The 10241-nt window shown below is 36.0% G+C and overlaps 1 protein-coding gene across 5 annotated transcripts in view; it reads left to right on the top strand.

Moving 5' to 3' along the window:
* Nucleotides 1-10241, top strand: part of NEDD4L (neural precursor cell expressed, developmentally down-regulated 4-like, E3 ubiquitin protein ligase) — a 168033-nt gene that overhangs the window by 98732 nt on the left and 59060 nt on the right. For all 5 annotated transcript variants that reach the window (XM_009274737.1, XM_009274736.1, XM_009274734.2 and 2 more), the window contains 4 exons: nt 5738-5799; nt 5904-6006; nt 6931-7097; nt 9369-9501. In XM_009274737.1, coding sequence (XP_009273012.1) covers nt 5753-5799; nt 5904-6006; nt 6931-7097; nt 9369-9501 — 450 coding nt within the window. In that variant the 5' untranslated portion in view covers nt 5738-5752. The remainder of the gene's footprint in view (nt 1-5737; nt 5800-5903; nt 6007-6930; nt 7098-9368; nt 9502-10241) is intronic.

Genomic DNA, 10241 nt, shown 5'->3' with positions numbered 1-10241 from the left:
AAAGCCAATAGCCATAGACTAAAACCAGAGAAACTGCTGAACCAGCATGACAACATCTTAAGAAGTTACAAAAATAACAGTTCTTTTGAAAATGTTATAAAATTACTGATCTTCATAGCAAATTTGAGTAAAATTACTGTATTTATTACTGATTGAAAGTAAACTTACCTGAAGGACTCCTAAGTAATGGAAATAGTGAGATATTCATGAGTGCCATAGCACATACGACAAAGTTCGTTAGACATTGACATTCGACATTATTGATAATAATAATTATACAAGCTGTGATATTGTCAGAGCATACATTATAGCTTTTAATATGCATACATATAACTTTTACAGTCTATACATGTATAAATAGATTTTTTTTCTGTAAGAGGCATGTAGGTGCCTATTGCCCTTCCTGTGTGATAGGGAAGTATGTATTTTGGATGTTTTCCCGATTTTAAACAGCTTAAATGCATTATATGCAAAGAAATACGAATCAAATAACTTAGAAAAGCTGATACTGGGAGGGTTTACTTCTATTTTTTTAAAACTTAAGAGTTTAAATACTTGGGTTAATGCCTGCTTTCAGTGTCATTTATTTACAGATGTTTTCTGAAACACCAAACGTATCATTGTACAGGTACCTCAGTTTGTTTTATACAGATAGGTATAGTCTTAGTTACTGAGATGTGACAACTTCATGTCTGGCATCTCTGTTTCACATAAGAGATGAGCCGTGAAATGACTGGAGCGCATCAACTGAGAGCTGCCACACCACTGCGTCGGGCCAGCGTGTGCCTGGCTGGTTGCTTTTCCTCACGTGTTATGAACTCTGACTAGGAGAGGGAGAGGTTACGCTCACAGTAGACACACATACTGTGGATGCAAATCCAGGTTTTGTAGGTACTGCCATTGCTGTCTCCTGGGTATGTAGTTCAGTGCACATTTCTGAAAGCAGTGGTGTCTGCTTGGGCAGACCCCTGCAGTTTATTCACACACACTCTTGTTGCCTGCTTAATTATCCTGGGTCTAATGCTCACACGGTGAACTAGATCTTGCTTAATTATCCTGGGTCTAATGCTCACATGGTGAACTAGATCCGCGTTATTCATAACTAGTTGGTTTTGGATGGTTTATTTTTTAACTTGCAATGTTTCCTTGGTCCAGTTTATGAAATGGAAGTGCAAACAGCTGTACTGGCTTTCGGGCAGGAATAATCACCAGAGGGGAGACTCTTAAATTCAGCACTGCTGCTGAAAGACTTACTCATGACTTTAATTAGCAACTTGCATTATTGTTGGAAGTGGTGACATAGAGGTGTGTTCTGCTGGTTTGCGTCAGATGTGCATGGAAAGGGATGCACATCTATGGTCAGAGAAACCTATTGTGCAAAAAACCAGGTGGTATAGAGAAGGGATGCACATCTATGGTCAGAGATACCTTTTGTGCAAAAAACCAGGTGGTATAGATAAGCCCGATTAAGCTTCATTTTAGCAGATCTGCTTCAGCAAATGCATGGAAAACCAAAAGGCTGCAATAACTATATGGTATATTCATTATTTTAGCTAAAATTGAATTCTTTGCCAGCAGTAAGAGTTCTAATAGCAAAAAATTAAAAGTAATTGACACAGAGTTTGAATCATTTTATTGCCAACAATCAAATATTTGAGGTGTTTGATTTGAGGGTAATAATGTTTTCTCTATTTGTTTTTGTTAATAAATGGAGGGATTCTAAGTGTAAAGCTTGTTCTGTAATTCTGTAAATCTCCAGTTGTCTGGTTTCCTCCTGGCAGCCAGGATTCTGCATGGTCTTCACAGAGCGAGGAAAATTCCAGCCTAAATCAAGAGGAATTTCTATTTACTATATAATCAAGGGTGGAGTTCTCCTCCTTTAATTCTGCGAGCATAGAATTGACATAGCACTGGCTGGCTGTAAATCATGATGTGAAACTCCATCTTCAGGTTTTTATAGATCGTGCATATAATCTGTCTACGGAGGATGCTCAACATTCAGAGACTAGTAAATACTGTCCTAAATGTAATCATAGTCCAATAAAGACAGGGGCAGAATTGTTACTGGCTCCAGTGCGTTCAAGCTTCCACTGCCAGACTTTTTCACTGAAAAAGTCTAAGCGAGAGGTCTGTTTTCTCTGCTTTCAGTTGATGGACCCTCATGAAATCTGTTTCTATTGGAAACTGCTGAAAAGGCTGAAGACATTGTGCTGTGTTGGAGATTCTGTAGGGATGCTGTACTGAAAAAGACAGATAGCTAAAAATCAAGTTTTTTTTAAATGACATCGGTGATGTTGGGTATTTCATGAGGAATTATTTTACACAGAGCCTGCCATCAAAGAAGGTGAAGTGGTCGAACAAAGAGGGTCCATATGGCATTCAAATTGTATGAAGCTTGAAGTTAACCTCAATTTGAGCCCACGGCAGATAAAGTCCATATATTGCTTAGAAAACTTACTTTACACGATGCTAGGTGTATGTCTGTAATACTACCTTCCCATGCTGCAAAGGCCTCAGTCAAAACGATTTTCAAAGATAAGTAAAAATGAATTCTTTATTTCATGGGTAGATTTGCTTCAGTTTCAGTTTTTCAGTACTGCTGTATGGTCTTTCTTTTTTTTACTTAGTAGACAAAAATCCAAAATTAACTTAGCAGATAATGTTTGTGCCAAAAAAGCATTTCTTTTGTCTTTTTGTACTGATATTGTACTTCACCCTGTGCTTCAAAGCTGAATTCAATCACTGATGAAAGAACTGAAGTTAGGTCACAGGGCACAAAAACTATGAAACGCTGCAGTTGTTTTCATCTTCTTTGTAAATAGTAAAAAAATATACTTTCTACTTCACAAAGTTTTCTAGTAAATTCTACATATATGCATATATATGTATATATTTATAGTGATTGTTTTATGCTTGGTTATAAGTGTTTTCTCATATTGTGTAATGTTTTGGGTGACTAACATTGTTTGGATGTAGTTAATATTTTTTAAATGTTATACATTTAATCTCACTTCTGTGAACTTGGAGGGGTTTTTTATGTATTTGAATGGGTGAACATGGGAATGATGGAAGTTATTGAAAATGTTTACATCAAAATAAGGTGTCAATTTTAGCATGACTGTTGCTATTTGTGCCTGAATTTGACTTCTTGCTATTGCTGGATGTTATTGTAGGAGGAAAATGGCTTTGTAATGACTTTCACAGTGATGCTTATTTAGATATGTCTGTTACAGTTGATCTTGAGTCATAACACTGTTGTTGGCTTATAAACTATAATAGTTGAAAAATATGATGGAGCGATCAGAAATGTATTCTGATGAAAAATGCATCATTCCATTCTCATATGAGCTCATGTCATATTATTTTATCCGTAGTTGTGTGTATATTTCCATTTAGATGTATCCATATGCACAGACATTATCTAAATAGCCTGTACATAACTATAGAAGAAGTCCTCCAGCATTAAGCTATGTGTCTTGAAAAAAATGTACTATGAAATATAAAATGATGAGGGATGTATTAGTGCATGCCTATTTTGCAGAGTCAGGTAGTATATTAAAGTTCCTTTTTAGTAAACATTATTTTTAATAATGAAAAATAATCAGCAAGATTTGCGATAGAGCTATAGACATGTCACACACTTTCTGTGAGCTGTTTTGAGGAATTAGCGGCTTTTTGTTTTCCTTCCATATTCTGTAGGAAGAGAACAACTCTCCTCTCACTGGGGACTTACATAGAACATGAGCGTGCATATCCCTTTCTAGCTCATATTTGTGGAATGCTAAACTTTTTCAAATTATTTTAAAGTCTTCTACTGCCTTTACATAGAAAATCCAAGATTGTAAAATTTCCTTGTTCAGCTACTTAACTGCCATTGACGAATAAAATCCATTATGCTAAAATGATGAAATTTTGCAGTCCAGAGCTTCCCATTTCTTCTAGGCTCACTAGAAAGTGAATGTGATTCCTGTACAAAATCCTTCCTCACTCTCCATCTTCTCAGAAAAAAAAAATTCTTCTGGGAAAATTTGCAATACGTATCTCAGAACAGTCATTCTTTCTATAGCTGTAACGTAGCAGTGTCTCCGCAGGGTGCTTACCTACCTGCCTGGGTGTGTTCTCATACTCTGTTATAATTAGTTATTTAAATGCTTATTAAGGTGTGTGTACTAATTTGATGCTCAGGGAAACATACTGTATATCTTTATGTTCTAATCGATATTTTCCTCATTCATCCTTCCCGTACCTTAATAAGAGACATCATGGTGTATTTATTAACAAATGTTTGCTTTCTCATTCTAGCTATACTGCTGATTTGTTTGTAAAAATCCTTGTTTTCTCTAATACTATCTAATTACCATCTACAAAATTTGGTTAAAATATACAGCTTCTTATTTTGTGTACGTTACTTACAGTTGAGTACTGAAAAGCAGTACTTCTTAATCATGCATGCTTTGATGTCCTGTTGATTTGGTTAAAATCTACTATCTCTCTGAAAAAATGGGAAGTCTGTCTCTCAGATTAAGTGGACGCTCAATGCAGGAAATGCCTTGCAGGATGTGTGTTCATTCAGTGAAAGTCTGTATGGTATTTGATATAATACCTGAGATGATAAGTTGGGATTGATTTTTAAATTCTTGACTTTGAGATACAACAGATAACAAAGCTTTTAATGAATAATAGTCTGGGAGTTAGATTATTCTGCGTTTAGAAAGGTTTAGTTAAAGAATTGGACTCGAGAAGTCTTCCTGTTTGTAGGGATAGGACTGGGAAAGGGATTTACAGATACAGTATCATTTTTTTAGTGGATGGCAGATGGGTGCAGCATTCTGAGAAGTACCCACTGACTTTGTGCTCGTTTTGAGGAGGTTTGGTGTTAATCTGAGGTACTAAATCTTTAGTCTTACTGGAGTGTGTATGATAATGTGCTTACTCTTTCAGTGTAACACAGTTCATGCTTCCAATTTTGTCAGCCCAAATCGTACGATTGATTAGAATAAAGTACCCCAAACAATCAACAGATTAAGTATGTATATGGATTTCTGATTCTCTTATTTACCTTGTCAATTTTAAATTCCTAGTTTTGTACCTATATCATCCATGTTCTCGCAGACAGGAAGGATGTAAATTACTTGATAAGAAAGCTGGAATTCTCCTGTAATAGAAAGTTTTCAAGATTTAAGGCTTTATGAAATTTACAAGTAAATGGCAATCAGAAGATGTAATCTGTCAGCCTGATAATATTACTTAGGTACTTCATAAAGGATTTCGAAGTCTTTAATTATTTTTGAAAGTCTCAACAGCTTTGAAATAAAAAAATGAAAGCCCACTTGAGGAGGAGTTGTATTTCATCGCTTTCTAATGTGCAAAAAAAATACCCCTTCGAAATGGATTCAACCTTTTCTGACACTGCTGTTGGGTGACTGGAAAAAGTTGGGAGGGGTTTGTTTAGTTGGTCTTTTCCACCTTTTTCTGAATTGTGAATGTTGTGTGCACTTACCAATGAGGCTTGGCTCAGCCCATCACTGATATTTGCAGTGACATCTAGTGGACTGTTTCTGCAACTGTACATTAACATCTAACGGTAACACACTGGTAGAGAAGTCTGCCTGCTATAACTTCGTTATTTAAACGTCTTCTCTAGCATTTCTACTGCATCTGTGATGTGAATGTTCTTTACATGTGTCTGTACTTGTGGGCAAGCCCTTTAATTTGCTATTTTCTTAAATGCTTATAGACTGAAGACCCAACCATGGAAAGGCCATACACATTTAAGGATTTCCTTCTCAGACCAAGAAGGTGAGAGAGAGGACCTTTGTGTTTTAAAACATTTCTTACTTCAAGGTTTGTTATTTGCAGCTACTTAAGGGTTGTTGAATGCAATGTACCTTCTTGTCTTCTAGCCACAAATCTCGTGTAAAGGGTTTCTTGAGACTGAAGATGGCTTATATGCCTAAAAATGGTGGCCAAGAGGAAGAAAACAATGATCAAAGGGATGAATCTGAGGTAAGGCTTAATGCTTGTGGAAGCATTCAAGTTATTAGAGATTCAAGTATAATTGTAGAAAAAGTTGTACCTTTGAAAGATAAAACCCTGGTAACAGTGTTAGTAGCAGCTTACTCTCCTCCCCCCCCAGCTTTTTTTTTTTTTCTTTTTTTACTGTAACCTGGTGTTTTCTCAACCATTTCAAGTATTTCAAAGTATTTCAGCTGCCACAATGAATTCTAAAGTCTATCTGACTCAGTTTGTGAGCAATTAGAAGTGGAATTCATACTAAGTAGAAGAATTCAGAAAGTCTATGCAAGTAATTTATAAACATAATGGTCTGTATTAGGTGCCTCTTCTTCAGAGGCCATTTCAAAATAGGTGTTACAACATTTTTCTTTATTTCCTTGGCAGCATTGACTTTGCAGAGAATAAAGCTCATGCAAGCACAGCAGGTTTCAAGACTTTTCAGCACTCTTGTCAACCATCATCCATTTTAAGAATTAGCTGCAATTAGGGCTGACAGAGTGAACGTCAGCCCAAGTTTGCCTTACTAATAGTTTGCAGCAGTCATCTGTAACTTGGGAATGAGGGCTCTCATCCCAAGCCATATATCTCTGAGTTCAAAAGTTAGCAGTTGGTTCGCTCTGGCTTCTTGACTGGGAATCTGCACCTGGCCACCACTAGAATGAGCAACCGCCCAAATACATTTGGGAATCCCTATTGTAATAGACTGATGGGATTTTAGGTTGTTTGTCGTTGAAGTGAGGTGCACGCTGTAACCATGGAGCTTATTCTGTTTCTATATGGTTTACATTTAAGTAATTCTGAATTTCTCTTTGGAAAATTTTCAGAATCTGCACCTATACACTAATGTAAGCAACAATGAAATAACTTCTCTTTAACTTGAACTTTAAAATTTATTCCCCCCCCCGCCTTCCTAAGCACGGATGGGATGTGGTTGATTCCAGTGACTCCGCATCTCAACGTCAGGAGGAGTTACCACCTCCTCCGCTGCCTCCTGGATGGGAAGAAAAGGTGGACAACCTGGGGCGGACTTACTATGTCAACCATAACAACAGGACTACTCAGTGGCATCGACCAAGTTTAATGTAAGTGGCAGTGTAGTGCAATGTTTTGTGGATGTGTGCAAAATTACCAGTAAGTAGTGATTTTTTTCCAACAAACATAACCATTTTGAATTTACAACTTCAAGGCTGGAAAAAGTCTTAAGCAAGACATTTACAAAGCAGTTTATAAAGGCACACTGTTCTTTTTGGTAACAGATTAATTATGATTTTGGTGCTAACTGTGCTGCGTATCTGAAACCATACTTCATTCATGGAAAAATTTTCACAGATGTGCTAGTAAATTGAGAACCAAAATCTGGAGATCTTCAGTTAAAAAGGAAACATCTCTTTTTTAAGAATGAGAATAGACTTCCCCACCCCCAGAAAATCACACATGCACTTAGGTATTCTGGGAAATTCTAGGAAATCTGAAGGGGCGGGAGGGAAGCTAGTGCGTTAACAATGTACCTTAGAATATTGGGAGACACATGTGGAATTTTTCAGTAAGTAATTTAACAGGAATAAATTACTTTCTTCTATAGAGACTATTGAAAAGGCAAGGAAAAAAAATGTCAACTCTATTAAGTTTTAATTAAGTTAAACTGATTAACTTTGAGGAGATCCTGATTATTATTCAGTGTATAGACTGCATTACCTATGTACACTGGTTGTGCTTATGTGGAGTTCCTGTTCAAGCCTTCATTATATGTTTCTTATGATTAGATTTATAAAGCTGTGGCAAGCTTACATTTTAAAAAGTATGTATAACTGACAATGTTAAGAGTTATACTGAAATCATGTATTAGGTAAACATCTTGCATTATTTTTATGTAGCGACTATTCTTCCGCTATTGCTTATTACAACAGTAATAGTTATTCTTTCTTGCATATTCATAATCATAGCTAAATTACACAAATGTGTGTTGTCCTTATTTAAGGCACTATTTGTTGTTCTTGTCTGATGCTTTTTTCTTAGTTAGAACTGAATTAAATTTTGTTCTGTATGTTTTGAACTATTTACTGTTGAACTATTTGAGCTATTTACTAAGCAATGTGTATTTTGTCAAGCAAATCTCTTCAACTACTATCATGATTTGTAATGGTGAATGTGTCTATAAAAAAGCAGGTTTTATAAATTATTTGATGTAGCACCTCCTTGTAATCCAATTATGCTAAACGAAGTAAAGAGTACATGGATTCAGAAATGTTTGACTGGCAGATACCAAAAATAATCACCACTAGAAAGCATCATCAGCACATGGGTGTATATAATGAAGGCCTCAGGGGTTCGCTTTTAGCTAGGTATCATCACAGGTAGTTTGGAAACAAATGCGTAATTACTACTGATAAACTTTATGCATGACACCAGGCTTGGTGAAGAGTGAAGACTTTAGAATGATGCTGTTTAGCCTTTAAATTCTATAAATTTATGAAACCACTAGGAGCAGAAGGTCTCATGAGGTTGAAAGTAGGATACATAACCTCTCACTTTTAGGCCAGTGACTTAGATGCTAAGTTGGTCAGCAAGGAAAAATATTGAGTGCTCTACAGTCTGTGTCTGCAGTAGGAACATGAGAGTAGTTCATTTCTCATAGTTGTTTAAAATGTGCAATGATAAAATGATTGCACAAAGAAGTTTTTCCTGAACATAACCATCTTTCAAAGTTACAGTCTCTCATCCTGAAGGAGAGGTTCAAATACAATACTGCCTTCTAACAACATCTGCCCATTGAGTACTGTAGTAGAGATTTATATCTAGCTGTGCACATTGAGAAGTCCCACAAGCCAGGCAGGTCTCCATTAAGGGAACTGGGGTATTTTCCATTTCCACCACTGCTGGTGTGAGCCAAGCTAGTCGTTGCAGCCAGTTCAAAAAGTTATCCATACCACAACAGCTTGCATTTGCTTTGGCTATCAAAAAAAGGAAAGCAATAGTTGCCATAAAGACATGGGCAAAGGTAAAATCTCTGTGTTGGGAATGATTATGGTCATCACAGGAAAGGATGAGTAATGATGGGTTAGTATATTTGAGTGTGGACTTCTATTTCTGCTCACCCAACTTTGACATATAAAGAATGTTAATTTCCATTGTTACATGACATTTGTGAAATGCTTCCAGTTTTATTTACTTTGGATTGAGGGATTAAATGGTCTCCTATTTATGAAGCCTGACATATGCAAGAATAATGATTTTTATAATCAAAATCATTAATGAGGTTTTGAAAGCAATGGACAAAGTAGGTGTTTTAGTTTAACATTCATTATTTTCTTGTTCTTTTCTCCTTCACATGCTTTCATTTCCCCATTATCCAGTGATTTGGGATCTGATTCAGATAACAATATCAGGCAAATAAACCAAGAAGCAGCCCATAGGCGGTTCCGCTCTCGTAGACACATTAGTGAGGATTTGGAACCAGAACCTATGGAGATTGGAGACATTCCTGAGGTATGTAAAGGTCTTGGTTTTAAGAACACTTCAAGCTGATGTGTTTCTCATTTGTAATTACTATATAACATACATAATAATGTTTTTACATGGTGTCTATGGAAATTGCCTAAGTAAGATACCAGTGACAATAAAAATCCTAAACAGAACTATACTTTCAAGGACCCATGCATTTGTGGGTGCCTGATAATGTATGCACAATACTAAATACTATACAAATGCTGGGAGAAACATTTATAATTCCAAGCATTGCTTGTTATATATGCGTTGATAGAAACACTTTCAATGTTCTGCTTTGAATAACAGTGGAATAAGTCGTAAAAAGAAGGGAAACATGCTGGCTGGAACTGCCATATATTTCAGTTTTCTTTAGTGTCTTGATTTAGAGGAAAGAGAAGCTGTTGGTTTGTTTCCTAGAATGCTTGGTTTTAGTTAGAATTCTGAGATCTCTTATTAATCAGAGTGAGTATTTGTTTAATTTATATCTAGACTAAATAAATTAAATTTGGTAGATATTTTTAGGCCTAAGTGAGAGTTTGTGCAAAGCTCGAATCTCATTCAACTTTAAGGAACATTTTATTATGTGAACCACAGACAAAATTCTTTGTGAAAGCTAGTTTTGGTTCACTAAATGTTATTCAGAGCAACAAATAGATTGCTGAAACTGTTGTTGGCACTCGTCACCTGTTAATATTTGATTTGCAGATACTAATGGGTCCTTTCTATTATGCATTTTATTC

This window comes from Aptenodytes forsteri, unplaced genomic scaffold (assembly GCF_000699145.1).
Source record: "Aptenodytes forsteri isolate BGI_AS27 unplaced genomic scaffold, ASM69914v1 Scaffold112, whole genome shotgun sequence".
In the NCBI taxonomy this organism is placed as follows: Eukaryota; Metazoa; Chordata; class Aves; order Sphenisciformes; family Spheniscidae; genus Aptenodytes; species Aptenodytes forsteri.
The sequence above is the reverse complement of the archived record's forward strand: the minus strand, read 5'-3'. Positions and strand labels throughout refer to the sequence as shown.